This window comes from Bombus terrestris, chromosome 2 (assembly GCF_910591885.1).
Source record: "Bombus terrestris chromosome 2, iyBomTerr1.2, whole genome shotgun sequence".
Lineage (NCBI taxonomy): Eukaryota > Metazoa > Arthropoda > Insecta > Hymenoptera > Apidae > Bombus > Bombus terrestris.
In genome coordinates this window covers 11,916,361-11,938,580 of record NC_063270.1, presented here as the reverse complement: position 1 = coordinate 11,938,580, position 22,220 = coordinate 11,916,361, and the positions used below count along the sequence as shown (strand labels likewise).

The 22,220-nt window shown below is 44.5% G+C and overlaps 1 protein-coding gene across 13 annotated transcripts in view; it reads left to right on the top strand.

Annotated features, from left to right (window-relative positions):
* Positions 1 to 17,789, top strand: part of LOC100648780 (proton channel OtopLc) — a 36,543-nt gene extending 18,754 nt beyond the window's left edge. For 6 of the 13 annotated variants that reach the window (XM_020866983.2, XM_020866986.2, XM_003393968.4 and 3 more), the window contains exons 4-10: positions 9,402 to 9,732; positions 10,210 to 10,318; positions 10,467 to 10,627; positions 10,710 to 10,866; positions 11,247 to 11,722; positions 12,223 to 12,550; positions 12,790 to 17,789. In XM_020866983.2, coding sequence (XP_020722642.1) covers positions 9,402 to 9,732; positions 10,210 to 10,318; positions 10,467 to 10,627; positions 10,710 to 10,866; positions 11,247 to 11,722; positions 12,223 to 12,550; positions 12,790 to 13,484 — 2,257 coding nt within the window. In that variant the 3' untranslated portion in view covers positions 13,485 to 17,789. Of the gene's footprint in view, positions 1 to 2,865; positions 3,603 to 3,907; positions 4,827 to 4,903; positions 9,283 to 9,401; positions 9,733 to 10,209; positions 10,319 to 10,466; positions 10,628 to 10,709; positions 10,867 to 11,246; positions 11,723 to 12,222; positions 12,551 to 12,789 lie in introns of those variants that run through there. The other 7 variants (XM_020866995.2, XM_012318796.3, XM_048412014.1 and 4 more) reach the window with 7 other exon arrangements.
* The last annotated feature ends 4,431 nt before the right edge of the window (positions 17,790 to 22,220 follow it).

The following is a 22,220-nucleotide window of genomic DNA, read 5'->3' as shown; positions in this document are numbered from 1 at the left end:
GCGAATAAATGAAAATTTGCAAAATTCGAAAGGGACGCGATTTCGGTGACCTTCTCCCTAGCTCTCATCCAGGGTTTAGTTCTAGAGACGCGGAATCGTGGCAGCACTGCCAGCGAGACTCGAAATCAATACTCGCTGTGCGTGAGTCTGGTCTGTCGCAATCCTTGCAACGCGATATTACAGCACGCATAAAAATACTAGGGACACAGGTATTGCGTCGTATCGATGACCTGATTCCGATCATCGCTGGGAACGCGATCGCCGCGCGTTACTCCACATCCAGCGATCTTCTGCGGTCTTCCACCCTTAACGTCAGCTTCGAGTCGATCGAGGCAAGGGGAAGGGGGAAGAAAGAAAAGGGACAAAAACGAAAATAAAAAGAAGGGCACCATGGTCCCCTCTATCGCGTGACACGCTGCATCGCGATAATTCTCACGCGACCATTTGTACAGATTACCGCAATAGTCGAGGCTGATTGCGCGCTCGAGATTCTTCGCCAACGTACCTACGAGCAATACATTGCCGCGCGGCTGAAAAACCTGTCCGACGAACGAGAGAAAAAGCAGGAAAACTATAATCGAGCTTGGCATTCGTGGATTCGATGGATGGTTGCCAAGTATTTCGATCATCGAGCCGGTCATCGACCCTTCGGAACCGGAAAAACAGACCTACGAACCATAACTCCATGTAACAGAGGAACGAATCCCTTACCACGAAGTTGCCATAATCTCTTGTTACCATCAACTAATGCACTTCAATCATTTACCAGAAATTTTCTATTCTAACATGAGATGAACAAGAAAAGCACGAAGACCACTTCTTGGTAGGTATCTTGTAGAAAAGACAAGTGGAACGATCAATAGACACAAAGCAGGTGGCAATCATCGACGAGGCAAGAGATAATCTCCGATCGCAATCGTAATCAACGGTTGGTTCTAGTCAAGTCGGTACGAAAAGGGTCGTACGATGGAGAATTTTATGGTAGGGTAAGGTTACTGACCTCGGTGGTAGCGTTATCGAGCGGGTCAGTGGGTCGCAGAACCACAGAGCATATCACTCCCCTTCCCTCACCCCCGGCACCTCGCCAGCCCTCATCCAGATCTCCTACCTCTCACCGTTCCGGATCCTCCCGTGGGAACGCAGCCGAATGTGCGCGCCGGACTTTTTCAACTTGCAGGGAACGCTTTCGCGAAACACACCGCTCCTCCTCTCGCCACTATTTCATGGAATTAAAAACTTATCGGAACAGAGACACGATCTTGCGGTCTCGTCAAAGAAGAGTGGGAGAATCTACGAGTCAATGGAGAAGGTATCGTGATACAGGGGAAGGGAGACGCGTTGAAAGTGATCGTGAAATATCGACGAAACAAACCGTGAGACTTTGCTACTCGAGAGGGAAACTTAAATGGTAATGAATTACACACGACCACCAGATCTAGAGGGGAAAAAGAAGGATCAGTACGAGATATTGTTACCCTAGCGATCACGAAATTATCTTTCGAATTTACGATTGTGGAGAATCTGGGTGTATGGTACGAATGGCGGATGTATAGTACGATATCTTGCCGAATGATATTTTATGCTGAATGACATAGTATGATAGCGTACTCGAGTTTTTGGGAGAATTGATCGCGAAAAGGACCGCGAGGGGAATTCGCGATAGCGCACGAGTTTCCCATACAGAAATTCACGTAGACAAAAGACACGGCTCCCTCCTGACGACGATGATGCAGGACGAGTTACCGGCAAAGGGTGCTTCACCGATTCTTGTTAACCATAGACAGCGACTGTGCTCGAGCGGGAGGAGGAGCTCGTACAAAGGCTGCTCGTAAATGCATCGATGCCAGGTCTTTAGCATCCACCACGTCCGGGAGGCTGCAAATAGATGCGAAAGGATATTTAAATAACGCAAGATGGGGATAAAAATGGAAAAAAGAGGACGTTGCCTGAATGTTTATTCAGCGTTTATCATTGGCGGGTGTGAATGAACACGGTCGCCAGAAACAAGACGATGAAAAAGGCCACCGGGAAAGAGGGATTTTTGTTGGCGCTGCGACTTCCGCTGTCGTGGTTCCGCGAAACGCGTGGATTAAAAAGAGGTCGGCGAGAAAGGCTTGAAAGAAGATCGAAGAGTCAGCTCTGACGTTGCTTTTCGTCGCGTAAAAACGACTTGCAACGACTGTTGCGAGGATACAGACTTGCCATTGGCGAAGCACGCGGGCTCGCGACGTTACTCCGAAAACCCAGTGACCGCGATTACGAGCAACGTCGGTGAGAGTCGGGAGACGAAACGCGTGAAAAAGCTGAAAAGGAAAGCGCGGATCGAATCATGGAGTCGGCTTTTGGCCCGTAATTGACGTTGAATCGAGAAAACAACTCGAAGTCATCCGGAGTTGCGCGTGGTTATACGAGAAAATAGAAGAAAAAATGGGATAAAGAGGAAGAAGAGTAGAAGAAAGAGAGACGAGGTTGGAAAGAAAACAGAGCGGAGCAGGAACGAAAATGGGGACATGGCAAGTACGAGGAGAAAAAATTCATGACGCGACCGAAAATTCCAAGGGAACAAAAGGAGTCCCAGCTTCGAGGTAGCTTGGTAGCCGAGAGGAATCGTGGTGGAGGATTCTCGTTGGATCTCCGCGCACGAGACCACAGCCAGGGGTGGAGGGAACGGAATGCATCGAAAAAGGAGCGGAGGAGCGAAAAGGGTGAAAAAGACAAGAGACACCGTAGGGAAAGATCGCGAGAAGGAGATGGAATATATTGGGGAGAAAGAGGCCAGGGTTGCGAGAAGGAGATAGACGAAAAGAGCGATATAGAGTGAAAGCCGCGGTTCGTAGTGCGCTTGTGCAAGAAGCTGCCGCTGCCCGGGAAGAGACCTCCCGGCCAGCCTCAGTCTCCGGGATGCTGGGGGCGGCGATCGTGATTCTACCCCCATTTCATCGTGCTCCGATAACATAGTCCATCTCGCTCGACTCCTGTCCATCCGTCCATCTCTCGCTCTGCTCCCGTTCCTCTCGGATTAACCCTCGACGCTTGTGTTTACACCCGCTATCGTAAGGTAGACTCCCTTTCGGTGTCTACCTTACCATCTTTATCATCCGCTCTTCCATTCCTCTTCCTCCCTTCTTCCCGATTCCACGTTCTACGCGATTTACGAATCCTACACGCTTGTCTTCGTCCTACTCTCCTTCCCCCTTTCTCTATCCCCATCCTCCGTGTCTGTCCCTTGCCCCCTCTCCTCTCTCGTCAGCATCAACTTCCTCTTTCTCTCGCCGATCTTCCATCCTCCATCCCTTCTCCGTCTCTCCGCTTCACACCCTTTTCCGCCGAACCCTGGGTGCAGTCACCGCGAGAACCTTCAGCCAACCACCTCTCTAGCAGGTGAGCTTTCTTGGTCGCGTACTCGGTGACTGGATAGTTCGTTGGTTCGTTCGTTGGTCCGTCGTCGGTTGGTACGTCGGCGTTCGTCGAGGTGTGTGCATTGCACTCGGTTGGTAATCGTAGCCGCGCGTCGCCCGTCGCCTGTCGCCCATCGGCCGTCGCCTGTCGTCGTGCTCGTCATCAGTCATCGGAGCGAGAGTGCTCGATCCTCCCAGCTTCAGGTTCGGTCGTGTGCACGGGATTTTCCATTAGCTCGTTCAACTAAGTGCGCGGGATCAGAGAGAGAGAAAACCTTTGGGGTGGCCCACAGCTTCGTTCCTCCCGACGTTCTTCTTTCCCAACTCTGATCGCGGTCCTTTCTCTCGCCCTTTGGCCACGCTCCTTCCTCTCCCTTCGCCCTCTGTCGCGCCTTCCTCTTCTCTTTGTTTCCTCGCGTTCGATCGCAACTACGCGGTCGCCGAGCCGAACCGCCCTTTCAATTCCAGCTCCAAAATCTCGCCCGACCCTTCCTCTTTTCTTTCACCAGATCGGACCAGTCGACCGTTGGTCGATAAGTTTCTTCGGGAGTAGGGGAATAAAAGGAGCGGGACGCGTTCTTTGTTGATAAATCTTTTGTTAAAAAAAAAAAAAGAAAAAGAAACCACTGACAACCTCCGAAAAAAATCTGTCAATCTTAATACACGCACCCGTCATCCGTTCCGTCGATGTTCATTTATACGTATCTCATTAAAGTTCGTACACTATCATTCATCTGATTCGAGGAGCGAGGTGAGGCGCTGCAAAAAGTCTAATGGGCGAACGCGCAGGCGTGATCCGCGGAATCGAATAAACAGAGAGCAACAATTTGGGGAGAGAGTTTTTGACTCGCGCTCGCTGCCCTCATTTTCGGAAATGGTGTCTCGAAACCTTCCATCCGTGTCGACTCTCTGGCGTTTCGCGCCTCGATCAGTTTCCGTTCGCTCTGTTCGATCCGATATCTCTCTTTATTCGCTACTATCGAGGCAGTAGACGAGCGTGTCGAAGCTTCAACGACGAGGGGAGGATTTTTCAGTCAAAATATCGTGGACACTTCGAACGGTGCTCTAGTTGTTCGCCAAAATGGCGGCTGTGTCGTAATCGAGCTTCTGTCGGAGTGGGAATCTCGCGTTTGGATCTCAGAATAGGAAAATCGTGGTATATTCCCGGTGAGATCCAGCCGTGTCTTTTGCCGATCGTTAGGGTCCATTGTGAGGGGAGAAGAAATCCGCGATGGTGGGTGGTGGTGATTGCAAGGTCGCCACTGTGGAGGTGGAGGCTGCCGCTGCAGACAACACGGCGACGCTCCCGGTGACCAGGCCTCTGAATCCGCAAAACTCGTCGCCAAACGCGCAGGACAACGCCGAGAAGAACAACGCGGCGAACAAAGAGATGGAGCTGAAGAACGTGCGCTCGACCCCAGCGAAAAAGTAAGACCGGCTGCTGTAGACGTAGAGAAAAATCATCTGAGAAAGCAGAGCCGTCATTTTTCATTTATGTTTCTTTTTCTTTTCTTCTTTTCTTTTTCATCATCTCCTCGACACATCGCTTGTCCCAGTAGTAAACGCAACGTGACGACTGTCGCGTCCTTTTAGTCGACTTAATTTCCTTTTATTTAATCGTCGTGTCAATTTGACCTATTAAAAACGTGTCAGAGCATGAACATCGGTCGTTTGCGCATTTTAACGAGGGATTAGCCGAACGTTACCGTTTTTTTTTCCACGGCGCAATTACGAGGAGAAACGGGACTAGGTCAAGAATCCACTTGACCAGAGCTCTCGTAATCTGCACGCTAACGAATGGTAATTATCTAGGAGCACCAGTTGAACCTTTCTGGAAATTCTCGCTTTTCGATTCTTTGTTACGCCGTCGACGTTTGCTTTAAATTACCCTCGATAAGAGGATAGTTAAAAATTCGTAGGGTCGGGGAAAAACAATTTGTTGTTTAAATGGAATTAATAAACATCGTACTATAGAATAATTAGGTCGACCTAATTAAAAATTCCACGAGCGAACTCGCGAACATTTTCTCGATACTTCGTGTTTATGGCTCATCGAATGAACGTGGGAAAGTATCGTCATTCCAGTGGAACGTTCGATCAGCCATCCGTTCTGGAATTTCGATAACGCATCGATGAATACTGGGCCGAACGTCGCCCGATGTCGGGATGTCCACGTTGGAAAGCAACTTCCGGAAACACGAGCATGCAACATATGCAGTGGATCCCGGAAGAGCGATTCTCTGTTAGACGGCTTCCGCTCGAGAACGTCTAAGCAGACGCGCGTGTAACGATTTCCACTCTCAAACCGATTCAACGCCTCGCTTTCTATACAATGGGTTGCGTTTATCCCACGATGTGACGCTTTTCAAAGCACACCCACGATTAGCGAGAAAAGACAAGAGATGAGGACTGATCGAATGAATGTATGGCTGCTTCAATAGGCGCAACGAGAAAAGAATACAGAGCCCCGTAATGCGTGATATAATCGAGAGAGAACCCGCATGTTAAATAAATTTCACAATACAAATATCTGTATATCTATGCAACCTTAGTCCAGTCATTATTATTCATAAAAGAAGACTATAAAAAGATATTCGTAATCAGTGACGATACATATACATCGTACATACACAGATAGTGTTTTTTTTTCCACAACAAAGAAACAGATAGGATAGCAAAATCGTTTCACCATTGAGAAAGAAAGTCTATAATTGAAAATAATTCCAAGTCTACGGAGATACAAATATCTAATATATAAACCTCGGTCAGTGTAATTTTCCAAGTGAAAAAAGATTTAGACAAAGTAACAAAATTTGTCTCGTGCTATTGGTAAAAGGAGACGATAAGATAAAAATATTGCAAGTCTACGGTAGTACATTTTGTGCGCAAAACATCGTTCTCCACAGACATACCATTCATTACAGGATACTCTGTGTATTCGACTCGAAATGGCGGCTTTCGTCTGCGTGTCTATTTACGACGCACTTCGTTAGCTGTCGCGCTGCTGCCTATGAAGCGTCTTGCGTCTAGTGTGCATTATACGCGGCCCCGAGTTATGCACTCGCGCACGTACACCACCTACTACCCCAGGCTGAAAGAAGTAACTAACCGACCGAGGTTGCGGCCACGAACGAATGGAAATCATTCTCGAGAAAGAATCGAGGAAGTGGAGCGCGAACGTATTTCGAGGAGGGACGGTATACGTGTGTTTTATCTTCGATATATCGAGCTAGCCCAAGGGAATAGAGGTGAGACAGGCCGACGAGCATTAACCCTGGAACGCGACGACACCTTTTTTTCATGGAAATTGATGAACGCGTGTGAAGCGTAAAACGAGAGGCAAGGGAGCGCTCGCGTGTTCTCCTCGTAATCGTGGGATTAGAGAATCGTGAAAAAAGAGAACGAGAGGACAACTGTCTATAGGACGGTGAATGAAACCTCTTTAACGCCCACGATACTTGGAAATATAATAAAACAGAAAATCTTGCTGCCAATCGATGAATTAATTTCCTTTCCTTACATCGAGTGGACAACGAATGGGAAAGAGACAAAGAAGAAAATCATGCGGACAGCGAACATCGATCGGTTGATAATGGCGCGAACTAGTTTCACTGCGATTTATAATTTATTACTATCGATCGAGCGGTAAAGTATGACAGTGATACGACGATGTATAGATGCAACACGGCCGAGCGATACCTTCTCGAATTACACAGTCGCAGTCGCAATTGCATTAACACGGGTTGAAAGCGACGCTTCGTCGGTCTAGAGTCTAGACGCTGAGACAAGACAGTATAACGGGTCTCGTGAACGTGACTGTACATACCTCCGTGCCGCCAACACGACCAGCACGACACGCTCGTAAAACAATCTGTGTAACACACCACCGAAAATAACGCTAAAACGTTCTCGTGAATCAACTACAGTACGAAACAGCGAGCTAAAATTGCCTGTGGTTAAAATAGAACCGAAATCAACACACATTTTTTTAAATGATCAACAAAATGAACGTCGAGTATCTCATTGAATGAAACGACGGAACGACGTTAAATTAAATGCTTGGACGATGGGCTTGACCGAGAAACGTGAAAACGATCCGACGTGAATATACGTAAACGACTGCTGATGAAGAATACAGCCGTGATAGAACGCGAAGGGGAGAGCGAAATTCGTCGACAGGACACAGATGAGGCGGGAGCGAGTCGAGAGAGCGAGGTATAGAGCGAAAGACCAGCGGCTGAAAGTCGGTACTTCGAAATATCGACCGTGAGGCAGCTTGGTTCGCTCGGAGTCTGTGCTATCCGCCACTGTTTCCACTTCTCGCCGCTTTTCTTCTTCAGAAGTGGAAAAAAAGGCCATACCGCGAGGGGACACGCGCCCTGCCTTCATTTTTCTCTATTTTTGTCTTCCATCGCTACGAAAACTTTGGAAATTTTCATCCCTCCAGGCACCTTCACTCACCGTCCTTGACTCGCCTCGCTATCTTGCTCCTGGCAAAAGACGTTCCGCGTGAAAAATCTGCGAAATTTTAACGATAATTCGGAGCGACATTAAAAGCGGAAAAAACTGACTACGAGACGTTGTTTCACATTTTACGAATATTCGTCGATAGAATAAAAAACACGAGTTTCTAGTGTTTTTCTTTTCCTTCTTGCAAAAATTATTTTAACATGGTAAGTGTAAAAAGTATATTTGTTATGTAACACTGGGACTTCGAAGTTAAACGAAGAAGAAAATTACGTAGGTAGATGGTAGGTAGATGGTAGGTAGATCGCGGAAATATCAACGGGTTATGGTTGGAGAAAGATACAAAAGCTGGATGGAAAAATCTGATTTCGCTGTGTCTCTCTAAATATCACGATTCTTTATCCGGCCCGCGATGTAATCATCGAAGAGTAGAAAAAAAATGCCTGACACGAGTGTACAGACTCGTGCGGAACACAATAAAGTCTGCGCTCCAACCCCTGAAATGCCAGCGTGACAAAGGGTGGTTAAGCCCTTCTCGACGAAGATGCACCATACGTCGCCGAGCCCCTGATATTCCCGTGCAGACGTCGCGACGCGGTGCAATTGCACCGCAGACGCTCCGCGGATTTCGAAATATCTCTTTGCTTTTTCTTTCGCTCGTATTCTTGTTATTATCGTTTTGATTGCGTGCGCGTCTGCGTCATCTTCCTGTCAGGTAAGTCGCAGGAAGAAACCGGTTTCTCGCGCGATTAATTTCCAACGTGATCGACCAGCAACGCACTCTCCCCTTCGCGTACGCAAATTATCGATTTCGCGACCTAACCTTTAATGAGAAAAGAACGCCGTGGCGGACGAACGGTGCAGAAGCGCGAGAGTTCGAGGTGCAGCGTCGCTGAACCTTGCATCGTCGGACGAAAATTTTTGAACCAGTTTGCGTCAAGAGTTTCGTGGACTGGCGTATGCGAACGATCACGATCGAAGAGTCGAATGGAAATGGAGGAGTACGCGAGTGGGTAATGCGAATGATCGAATAAACAATTTACGGGAATAGAGGAAGAAGAAGAGAGGAGGAGGCTGTGAAAAATCAACCAGAGTTCGATGCTCGGTGGTCCAACGTACGTTCGACATCGAAAATAGCATGCCAGTGAATCGAGTATCCAGTACAGTAGCCGGCGCTAGCAAATAATTTACTCGGATGCAGGAGTGTAAATACAGTTCGACGTTGATTCGTCTGTGATATTCGTAGCTACAAAATAGAAAACGCTTGTTAGAAAGAAAAGTGTCGCGTACGTGAAGTCGACTTCGATCAATTCGCGATGGAAGTGGAAACAGTGCCGTGTGTGGAGAACAATAACGTAAACAGAGCCGGGGGTGTTCCAAGACATGGTAGTAGGGTACAAATAGTCCGAAAGACACGGTGAGACTCGAGGAATAATGAAATTCTGATCGTTGAAGAGATGCAACGATCGCGAGGATCGTGTTTGATTCGCGTTGCTCGACATATACGCACGAGTTCTTGTTCTTTTTTTCTTGCAGGACGTCGCTGTTCATTATCATGAGTTTCATCTATGCGAAACTACTGGTGGTGGTATGCATCGCTTATGTGATAAGCGAGGTGGTCACGCACAAACTGCCCCTGTATTACTACGAAGGATTCTTCACGTATCTGTACGGTGTTAGCATCTTATTCCTGTTGTATGTGTTCTGCTTCCTACTTCAAGAAAGCGCCTGCTGCTCGAGAGGCAGCGACACACCACCGCCACCTCCGAGGCCACCGAAACCACCTAAGGAACCGAAGGAGAAAAACAAGAAAAAGGACAAAAAGGACAAAGAGCAGAAGTCGTCGAAAAACAAAAAAGAGTACCAGGTCGGATTTCACAGATCTTCAATTTCCTTTTATCGTACTGTCTTAAGTATTTTAAGCTTCAGATATATCGATAAGATAGGTTTAACTTGTTAACGTACAAACAAGAATTCGTAATTCATTTGTAATAGCAACTAGAAATACTAGGATGAGTCACGTAGCGTTAATAATTTCGTTGTAACGTGTTCTGTAGAACGAGTATCGAACCGATACGACGACGCGATTTTAAAAGAGACGCTGACATAAGTGGGTTATCTGTCGTCGACGACTATCTATCAAAAGGCGTATGCTACAGTTCCCTCATTCATTGTCACGCGAATCTTCTTTAAGACTGAAACTCGACAAAGCTGTCCTTTCGAGACAGTATTTAAAAAATCAATTTCAGCCGCGAAATTAAACATAGTTCGATGGTGTAGTTGGCTGGTTCAACTACCCGTTGAATTTCACGACAATTTCCTGAGAGAGAAAAAATTGATTTAGGACGCCGCTGATGTCGAGGCTGGCGTGGCCACACGGGCTCTGCGGAAGCGGAAGACTTCGCAAAACGACCAGAGTCATGGAAGCTTTTTCCTCAGAATCGGAGCAATTGGTGAGAAAATTGAATTTCACATTTGAAATTCAAACGTGAGTTAGTTTCGGACTTAAGTTTAACTCGAATTTCCATTCAAATTTAAATTCAAATCCAAGTAGTACGATTTATTTCGAAAAACGAATTTTAAATTTTCGTTTGTTCTTAGCTTTCGGCTTGGGCACGATGGTCTACAATGGTTTAGAATTCGGCACATTTTTCGAGGTACCACCTACGTCACCGTGTTACCAGATTCTTCAGGGTGTGAATCCGGTTCTGCAAATGATTTTCACGTTCATGCAGATGTATTTCATCTTCATGAACTCGAGGGTAGGTAGACGAGCGTATCGGCAAATAACCGTCATCCTTTCACATAACTTCCGAATATGAGATTGACTATCCGTTTTCCCAGCTCAATATTCATCGGTTCAAAGTGATCGCGCGTTTCGGGCTGATGCACGTGGTGGCTACCAATCTTTGCGTCTGGATTCGTACTTTGGTATTGGAAAGTATTAAGGAGATCACGAAGCATCATCAGAAAATGGGTCAGGTCGAAGCGGGCATTCTTGGTAAATTCTCATTATAAAGGAAGATCAACATTTGCAAAGTATTGGGAGCAAAACTGGACTAATCTTACGTGACCACGATATTTAGAAGATCGTAACTTATAATAAAAATAAGAACAGAATATTTTACATGTATTTGCAAATAAACGTTTGAGATCTATCGTTTTGTACAAAGAGAGATAGAAATGGACAAAGTTTACTATACATGAGCCACAATCTCAGCTACGAGAATTGACTGGTTAACACAGTTTATTGGAATAGATTGATACTGTAAATTCGCGTTAAAAAATATTTCTTGGTTCGTTGTTACTCTCAATACTCCAAGCGACATAGAAATAAGCGTCCCAAGAAATTTTGCTAATATCATGATCGAATATATTTAGAGAGCATTAAACAGCACTCGATGAGAAACGCGGGAGCCATATTGGGAACAGCACCTCGGGATGTGGCTCTTTTGCGCGAGGCGCCATTAACCGCCACGAGGTCATCGACCGTTTCAACGTCGGTCGCAAGCACGATAGCTGCCTCGTTGGGTCGAGTGATGAGAACGACGGCAAAGGCGATCGCGAGAGCTGTCACGACCCCAACGTCGACCACTACTACCAGCTGGAACCCTCCGATCTCAACGACTACTTCCACCTCAACTCCCCAGCCGAGTTTGACTACAACCACTGCCAACACTTTGTCCACTTTCCTAACTACGTTCACGTCGAAAGCCACCACCGAGGAAAGGACAACCCCGACTACTCCCAGTACAACCACCACGACCACCACTACTACCACTACCACACCGTCCACCACTTTCTCGTCTTTCTTCATAGAACTTTTTGACGCTCCTCAAGCCGAAAACAAAGAAGAGGTAAAGATATTTCGAATGTATTTTATGTACGCTGGAACTCCATTTACCGCGACGAAATCTTAATTACGGTCTGATTAAATAATCAGCTTTTGTTCCTTGACTACACTTACTTGTACACGAACTTCTATTAAAATGGTAATCGCTTAAAATGATCTCACTTAAATTCAAACGAGCCAGCTCTGTTACTTTCTGCTAATCTCTCGAATGTCTCGAGCTGGTCGTAATTTAAATTCATTAACAGAGAAAGCAAATAGTTACGGCAAAGCTAGACCTATTCTTTCTCTTCGTCGAAGAATTCGAGAGTATCTGTTGGAACAGAATCTGGTCCTTCCAATTTACTATAATTTAAGCGAGTTCTAGTACGTACGAACGAACAGTAGCAGCAAGTAAAGGGAATCAGTGCGCTCTTATTATATGAATTGTTTGTACTAATCTTTATACGATCCTATGTATCTATATATGATCTATAGGTAAATAAATCTTGTGACGAAATGTTATAGATACACCAAATCTTCGATGTGAATAACCAGACAAATAGCAGCGAATATTGGAGCCCGAATTTCGGAGCTTACGCGGAGGCATTAACGGACGAGGAGATAGCATCCAATTCGTGCGGCCGAGTCAATATCATGGGGACTATCGTGCAAGACGCAGAACCGTATCTATTTCCATTCATTATCGAGTACAGTTTGATTGGCGCCGCTGTGATTTACGTCATGTGGAAACACATTGGACGACATCCTCGTTGGCCGCATCAAGTGGAAGCAGACCTTGAGCGCCGCCTCGAGGCTATGCTGTCTCGAAGAGCCGTCGCTTTGGCTCATGCAGGTAATTTCATTTATTTTTTCGCGATTAATGCAATCCCAAACGGTTAAAATCACTTAGCATTTTCTTTCAAGAAAAGAAGCATTCATATTATAATTTACATAATAGTAGCTCGTCCAAAGTTTCATCTCTAAATGACTATGATTAAATCTTTGGCTTAAAATAACCATTCGCAAGACTGCTTAAAATAACGTTCGGCTAAAGCAGGGCAACACTAAACGCATGTCTCAACTCAAAAATAGGTCACACAAGGGTGGACTGTGTAGGAGCGAGCAAAGGACTATTCTTCGGCCTGTTGCTGCTGGTTGGCTCCCTCATCTGCTTGATCCTCTTCTTCGTGCTGATCCATCATCCGGACTTCGGTCTCGTCGCCATTTACCTAGCAGACGTCTCCCATTGCGTGTTAATGGTTCTGTCAATCGTCGCCATAATCGTCGGATTTATACGGGTGCAGAGCTTGAAATTCAAAGCCGAAGAACAAAGCGACTTGAACGACATCCTTCTTCGCGTTTCTGGCTTCGGCCTGTTCGTCTACGCGGTGTTCAGCGTGATCGCCGGTTCCTTAGCAGCGTTTACACACGAACCCAATCTTCTGGTGATGGTGACCGGTCTTCTGTCGGTCGCACAGGTGATCCTTCAGATGCTGTTCATCGCGGACGTTTCTCGTAGAAGGGTTCACCTGCCGGAGCACGATCGCAGCAAGCCTGGCCGACAGGTAGTCACCTTCCTGTTGATCTGCAACCTGACCATGTGGGTCATCTACACGTTCGAGTCGCAGAAAGTGATGGCGAACCCGGTGCAGCTCGATTTCTACGGGTTCCTCGCCTGGGCCATCGTGCAGAGGGTCACTCTGCCGCTCTGCATCTTCCACAGGTTCCACAGCGCGGTCACGTTCGCGGAGATCTGGAAGACCAGCTATAAAGCGCGTCTCGATTAGACGAACAGGCCGTTCATTGGGATCAATGGCCCGGAGTGATCGTCGTTCGTAGACAGAATCAAGAAAGATTTGGAGAATGGAGAATGACACGAGGCCGAGGTTGCCTCTCGACGACGGACAACATTCTTGGCTGCACGATCGATCTCGAGGTTTCGGTCGATCTTTTCGTCACTCGAGTCCATCGCGAGTCAAACTTGGACAAAGGGATGGATTACCAGCAGGTAAGAGAGGCTTCGAGGTTTCAACGAGTCACTCTGATCATAGCCGATAATTGGACATATCTTGGGGCGTTCGTGGATCGCCGGAGAAATCGGGGCAGCTTCCGGTCTCTTCTTTAAAATCTTGGCGAAAACAGCCGAGTAAGCACGGAACGACGAGCGGAATAGGAGCGACGACGAAGACGTTGCTTTTACGGTCCTCGTCGAAAAAAGAACGGACAACTCGATCGACGATTTAAAATTCGGGGGTCAAAGTAAAAGGCGCAGGTGTCGATGCTGCGTGTTCGAGGTCGGGGCTTCGCGAAGAAACCGCAGAGGATCGCGAAGCGTCGTTTTATTTTTTTACGCGCATTATGTATTTTATCCTCGGTTCTCTTAGCTTAAAAAAACAGCTTGGACGTTGCTTCCTTGATCGGTAAAATGAGTCGAGAGAGCACGGATCAGGAGGAACAGGTCGATCAATGACCGCCGAGAAAAAAAGAAAACGAAAATTTCGCATAGGTACAAAACATATAATTAAACCGATTGTATTCGCCATAAAGCACAAAATGTTCTAGAGAAAATCATACGAACACAGTGTACGTGCAATACCATTTCACGAAATAGGGCCCATTTCCTTTCACCGTGTTTCACATCTTTTACGATCTCTATATACTGCCGTCAAATTTTCTACTTTTATATATTATATATGTACCTTCGCCCCATCGTGCATCGAGAGCATTTAAGAGATCGCTTCGCTCTTCGACACCTCGGCATCGATCAAAAACATTTCCAATCGCAAACTCGAACTTGCTCAAACGATATCGCTTCCATCGTTCGGCCGAGGTGTGCCAGCGATCCAATTAGAAATTTTTCAGTAAAAAGTGGATATTAGCAATCACGGTACCTAAAAGAGACCGAGGAGCGAACGAACGATCTTCTTAACGAGTCACCTCATATTAGCGATCGAGTATATTCTTCGTTAGCATGGCGCACGATAGTTTTAGATAAATAGCCACGTGATCCCTTTCTCGCGACAAAAAAAAAGTAAAAAAAAAAGAAAAAGAAAAAAGCGAGAAAACGTTGAACAGTCGAAGAAGTGAGAAAAGACGCAGGACTCGATGCAGGAACAGGGTAATTCCTTTTCGTCGCATTTAAACAAGACGCTTGGCGTTTTGACACGACGCTTTTTGGTCTCGCGAACGATATCTTTTTGTTCTGATGAGTACAAGGACGAAACTTGGCCGCTCGTTTGCCGACCGATCGACAAAAGGAAATCAAAGAACCGGAAGGAGAAGGCGCGCCAAAACAATTTCGACGCTCTTTCTCGTCGCGTGCTGCAAAGTACAAAAACTGTTTCTAACTTTTAGAATCTTTTATCGACACACCATTTCGACATTCATGTTCCGCAGAGTGTTCCGACGACATCGAAGCATGTATTCGAATCGAACGACGTGCATGTATAGAAAAAAAGAAACGGGACAAAAGAATGGACGAGAAAGACGACGACGACGACGATAGCGAGAAAACAGGAAGAAAAATTGTGTATAAAGAGTAGAGTGTATTCTTCTTTCTTCGTTTTTTTCTTCCTTTTTTGTTCAAAATAAATCCAGGCTCTCGAAACAGGCTCGGGAATGTTCGCACTACGTCGAAGAGGTGAGAAACCACGAATGTAGATTTTATCGCGAGACTAAGAAATTAAGAGTAAAGAAATATCGTAGACGATGTTTTAAGATGGACGTGCAAGAGAAGATTATACGACGATGAAATTATAGTCGGTACACTAGTAGTGAATCTTACATATACACACATATACATACACACAGTCACACATACCATTCACGGAAAGTTATTGTTAATTGAGGTCGTCGATTAGCTTCCAAAGTTATCTCGAAAATCGAGAGAAATGAAAAGAGGTAGATCGACCTTTCACACTTAATTCGCTATGAATATCGTACATTGTAGATGGTTGAGCAAGCAAACCAAGAGAGAACACACGTGTTTACATAGTCGTTATACATTGAAAATCCCTCCACGGATTCCGTGAAACTCAGAAAGGAAAGACTCCAACCCCGCCCTAACAGAAAGCCTCCCCGGTCGAAGTACGTACCTAGCTACTCGAGTCTAAATATTTTAATTCTTAGACATATGTATAGGTGAAAGAGATATAAAGAGCGAAAGGGGGCAATGGGATGATGGAAACGAGGGGGACGAAGTTGTGACACTAGTTATACATAAAGATTAATTATACATAATTGTAATCCGAGACGACATTATTAAAAGGTAATACGATATAAATATAAAAAAAAATTAAAAAATATATTATATATATATAGATAGATAGATATATTATATATATATAAATATATATATATAAATATATATAAATATAAATACAATTATATGGAGATCTTTTATTGACTTCGATGTGCGCGACTGCGATTGGAATGCTGCGTGCGAATATGTAAATAACGATACACAGTAAGTTATTGTTCAGCAGAGTGTCTGTGAAACGAAAAGCAATTTTGTTGCGAGTTCTGTTCTCGAGGTGTTTTCGATAGAAAGGGGGTGCCGCGTCTCTTTCCCTTAAATTGTGATGCAAAAACCTCATCAAACCCCTCCTTGAAAGTTCAAATAAAAACAGGTTAGTTTCGTCGTCGACTATTTTACGACCGACCGATTGATTTTAGTCAGAGCGTGTGTCAATTGAAATCGATTGAAATCAATTGAAAATGATTCGTGGTTCGCACCCCCTTGCCCTCGATTGCCTCGTTTCAACAACCGTGAATCCGCGAAGAAGCCATAAACCGTACACACCCGCGTCCACTGATTTCGACAACAATCGAACAAAGCAAAGAGGAACGAACGTTCGTTTGGTCTTTCCTCCGCTCGAATCTTTTTCACGATCGCTCTGCGCGAGAATCAGCGTGTACCACAGATCGAAAGGAAGAAGGGGATGCGAGTCCACGGGGATGGAACAACGAGTGAAAAAGAAATCATTGTGACGTTCTAACAAAAATCTTAGTTAACAAGGCACTGCCACACACAGGACCAACAAAAGTCGAGAAAAGTGATAATAAAGAAGAAAGGCGAAAAAGGAGACGTAAAGGAAAGGAAGGAAACCGAGGCACGCGCAAATACGAAGAGGGAACAAAGAGTAAAGCCAGCGATTTTCGAGCAGAAACGGAAAACGAGCGAAAAATATACGAAACCAGTACCCTTCCAGCGTTTATCGAGAGTGAGTGTACGAGTGAGTCCGGAACGCGTTTGCGCGAGTGATTGAGCAACGGTGCGCGTGCAACACGTTTTTATTCGGCAAACAACGTCTTTGTATACTCTACCCGTGTTCTAAAGAACAGGAGAATCATGGTTCTTGTGTATGTACATCAGTATCTCGATAGTAGCCGTAAGCCTAATCAATGAGTCGCGGATTTGCTTCGAAACTCGTGGAGAACACGCGAATCTTCGATTCAAGAGCTGCAATTAGCTTCTTGGATCAGGTACGGTGGAAAATTACGACTAGAATTACCAGCAATTTTACGAGGAATTTTACGAGAGAAAGATAATTAGAATGACAAAAGGAGTTTACGCGATCATGCAAACGCACGCTCCTGCGTAATTATTTTCAGTGACGATAAAGAATAAAAAAGAAAAATCCGCGAGGGCGCGATCCAACAGCAAATCCGCGACACGTCGTCATTTAACATTACGTAGTGAGTTTTCGATGTCTTCGAGCATAATTACAGTTTGTACACATATACAATACGCGCGCACAACCGACATATTCACCATTCTATCAGATAGATACGATAATACGAGCAGGTGGCAAACCGAAGAATTCACGCAAACAATGGGATTAGAGTAACGTTTCAATACGCAAGACACAAGGATAAAAGTTCTACAAATTACATGTTGTCGTGTATGCAGTTTCTTCAAGTCGAGTAGCGACGATACGACCGTAAAATTCGCTCATTCATCGATTCCCATTTTAATTGTATAACGTTAACACGCCGTTTCATTGTAATCCGTTGAGGTGGTACGATATTGTACCGCCGTCATTTGTAACAATATACGATTATATTGGTTAATAAAAGTTATCTAGATGTAATATCGCATTTGGCTTCTGTTTTGCAGTATTTATTACTTTGTTTATAATGCATACAGAAAACAGAGACTATCTTCTCCACGGTACAATATATTTATTTACATGAATTTTTATATAAATTCCATTAAAAAAATCGATATGTAAAAGGTTAAACTTTAGAAAATATTATGATACACTAAATATTATTATTATCGTGAGAAGCTAAATAGCATAACTTGTCAGATGTTAGAATATCATAGCTATATGTATCACAACTATTATACATATAGCAAAGATACGTAGACATATAGAATTCTGATTAATATAGAAATATAGAACTCCGCATTTCGTTCGGGTTAATAACATATACTGTTTTAGACTTTATCTAAAATAATAAGCGAAAGTTCAATTTCCAATCACTATAAACGTCGTAATCTTATTCTCAGTATATTAATCTTATACTGAGTCGGTAATGCTGAAAATGACACTCAAATGATAAGAGAAACAGAAGGTAACTACTATACGAGTAAGTCTAATGTCTAAAGGCAGATGGCAAAGCAGGACCATGGTGCTGGCAATGCAGTTCTCCACATTGGTCCATCAGAATATATGTAATTCAATTATATATCACATACATAATTCAACGATATCAAAAAACATTATTCGAAACCAACAACATAAATACATACCATATAACAGATATTTAAAAAGAAAATATTAATAAATGTATACAGACAACGCAAGATTAAAAAATAAAAGTTCATTGAAGCTTTGGACACCTAAGTTAATTTAGTCTAATTCGAACGTTACAATTCACAATCTATAGCGTGAAGAATCGGCGCAGGAAATAGCAGACACCATGGATAGTTGGAAAACAAACGCGAAACAGGAAACCAGGGAATTGAGCCGAACAAGAAAACGAGCCGTAAAATAGCGGGCCGAACAGAAAAAAAAACAAAAGAGAAAGCCACGTGAGAATACATATGCATGCGTGGCATGCGTATCGACGACAGAAGAAACGTTCACGGTGAAGAAGCTGCTTGTGAACGACCGGTAAACAATTAGTCGCGCCGTATGGCGATGAATCATTATTAAAGACGATGACGAGCCAACTGTCCTTAGGCACTTCGTTGTCCCGGTCATTGGAACCGGGGTCCTGTTAACATGCGACATTAATTTGCGTAAGGTGTGTTTTGGGGTGCTACTTGAAAGGCAGCGGATGTGGGTGCGCGACAGAAAGGAGATGAACTAAAAGGCGAGGAAGAGCAGCGCTGCCTCTCATTTGCCTTTCAATACCGGTTCCCTTCTTGTCATTGTGACAACGACGCGACTATTGTCGTGCCACCGTACACCATGTATTACCTACCTGTTCGTTCGTGTTCCTGCCAGCGTGGGTGGCGGCCGTGCATACTAGCCGCCGTTTCAACTTATCCTCTCCATGAACCGTATTTTCGTCTGGCACAATTTTCATCGATTTTTAAAAACATAACCATCATAATCGCCGAATGCGCGGAAGAGGTAAAAAATTACTAAACTATAAAAAGACGTACAAAGGCTACAGGGCAAAGGTAGAATAAGTGGCATTCTTCGTATTCTACAGCGTTCTTGTTCAAGACTTTCGATTACTTTCACATTACCAAAATCTGTATTTTATAATCTGTTTTAGATGTAGATCCAAATGTGAAAAAATCAAGACCGTTGATCGTCACAACATTAGTTATGAGCTTGGTTTCTTTACAAAAATTCGTAGACTTATCGTTCATTTTCTTAGAAGGCTCGTATCTTTGAGTCTCGCGTACTATCTTCCTGTGCAACCATGTCATACGGAAATATTCCTTTCCAATTGCCAAACCAAATGAAAGTCAGGAAATCAAAGAACATGAATTAATCGCGCTTTTGCCCCGTGATGTCCATCACGAGTATCGAGTATTTCCAGCCATAGTTGTGTTCAGAGATATGACAGTTAAAAAGAATTAGAATCGTTTTGAAAAAGTATCCCAAGTATTCTCGAACAATCGCAGTCACAACAAGTAATTTAAACGCTTGTCACCATGCTGCCTCTTGGTCTTAAGCAAGCTTGGTAATGAAACGTTTCCGTGAAAACCGTTGCCGTGTTTGTGTAACCTTCCAACATTTCCTTTTGCGTTCCACACCAGCGAAATGCAGGAGGTTCACGGAATTCTCCAGGGATCATTCGAATATTAATCTGACTCGCATGGACGAGTCCATGAAACCGGTGTTCACGCGTCACAGCATTCCGAGGCCGATTAAAATGCGCGCGTAACACTAATAAAATTCGCGGAATGACGGATCTCGCACACGTACATATTACGAGTCGTATCAAGTTATTAAGTCGTCAGAATTTTTGTCATAGCACGCGCGTATAACTCGTGGTCGTCATTTGCGTCAGAGTCTTGTTATCTGCTTCTAATCCGCCTGACAAATACCAACGAGACTTAAAACTCAGATGCTCGTGCAAGTGATCGGGAGCACGGTAACTAAATATAACCTCGCTCGATTTGCGGATGACATCCTAACGCTTGTTAAGCTATGGTTACATTAGCTACGTTTTCTGACGAACACGATTATTCGAGCAATCAAATACACGGATTCTTACGAGAGTAGTGACAATAGTTCACGGAAGTATTCAAAATTCCAACACTTGTAGAAACTTGTTATCGATTTATTATGTGTATTATACTATGCAACATTTCGAAATTTCTTCGGCATTCTAATGAGACACGACGAGGTACGATTACATCGATAGACTTTAAAACAAATTTAAATATGTATATAGAATATTAATGTAGAAAATAGTACATGGAATATATTTAGTGCAAGCGCATACATTGTATTTTCGTCGAGATCACAGAAGTATTTAAATGGTTAATCGTTCATTATATTAATAACACCGAATATTCATTGGGGTCATCTTTAGGCACGTAGTATGATAATTTAGAAACTTTTTACTGCATGTTTGCAGCAGATATCTTATAGTTTCTGTATACATTATCAGATTCGTTAAAAATGTTATCAATATGATCTGAATGGTCGTGAATCGCTGTGGTGGCAACGAAATTTCAAAGTGTCCGATATAACGCAAAGAATGTATTATACAAAGTAAAATACTTCGAGCCATTGTACGTTATTTTTCGGATGTTTCATTCGTCAGAACGAAGGTTCTTCGGGACACGTATCCGCTATAACCGTAGTCTAACGGTAGCCACAGTTAATCAGCAACGAATTTAAAAGAGAATCTTTAAAAAATGTACTCGTCATTAGTGGACAGAACGTGAAATTGATTAACTGTCTAGATAGACGCCGCATCTAATTGAATATCGTTCCCACACGTGATAAAGATTAACGAGAAACGGCGGAACAATTCGCCAAGGGGCATGGATGGCCCGACAGTCGCCTTAACTACGGCACACTGACCAGTAGAAGGCGGTATTCGCCTAGAAGCCGAAACGCTGTAGAAAAAAAGTTGCTTCCTCGTTCGTTTTGGGATTCAAGACGGCGTCAGTTGGCAGTTTTCCACTCGAGAAGCAAGGTAATAATCCGTATAATGGCCGTTAAGCGGTCGGTGATAGGCGAGGCGAGGCTAGCGTGGAGTCGAGCGGAGTCGAGCGAACTCGCGAGTGCCCGAGTGGTAAGGCGCAACGAAGCGAGGCGAGAGACCGCGCTACTCAGTTTGTACCGCTTAAGCTAATGAGCCACAGATGGCGATATATCGTCGTTGAACCCCGCGTTCGCATACACTGTGTATACAATATAAAGTGGGCCGAAATGCGAGGGAGAGATAGATCAGCCGCGATATCCGAATCGTTGCAAGGTGGCTGAAAAGTCAGGCAAAAGGGGTTGGCCAGGTTCGTTTGGTTCGATGGTTATCTCGACCAGCCGGTCGTACGCGGCTACCGCGTCCGATCCTATCTCGCGATATGCTCCCTCCTCTTAACCCGGTGCACGACCAACCTGCACACCGCTAAATACAAGCGCCCGTCTTTTCGCTGCCGCAGATGTACCGCCCTTTTGCACTGCTTGCCTCGCATTCCTCGACGTACTCGGTCCCTGCTCGTCCTCGCCAAGATTGCCACGATCGCACGCAAAAAGGACGCGATTCCCCGTTTGATGCGTAGCGCGTCGTCGTTTACAGGCACGTGTGTATCGTGAATAAATCTTGTTCGATCCATTGTCTTCTACCGTTACCCTTTTTTCAACTTTATCGATTTGCAGTAAGTACACGATAGAAATACGATTTTCTACGATAAAAGGCAAGAACTTTTTCTTCGCTCGCACGACAGTTCGTGGAAACGATACGCGAATATATAAACGCAATAACCCTTTCATTCTCAGCAGCAGCTATAGACGGCAGTCAGATAATAGTTTAATCGGTAATAACGGCGCGACGTTTGTCGATACTTTCGTGAAAAAATATATGGCTCCGCGAAGAAATAA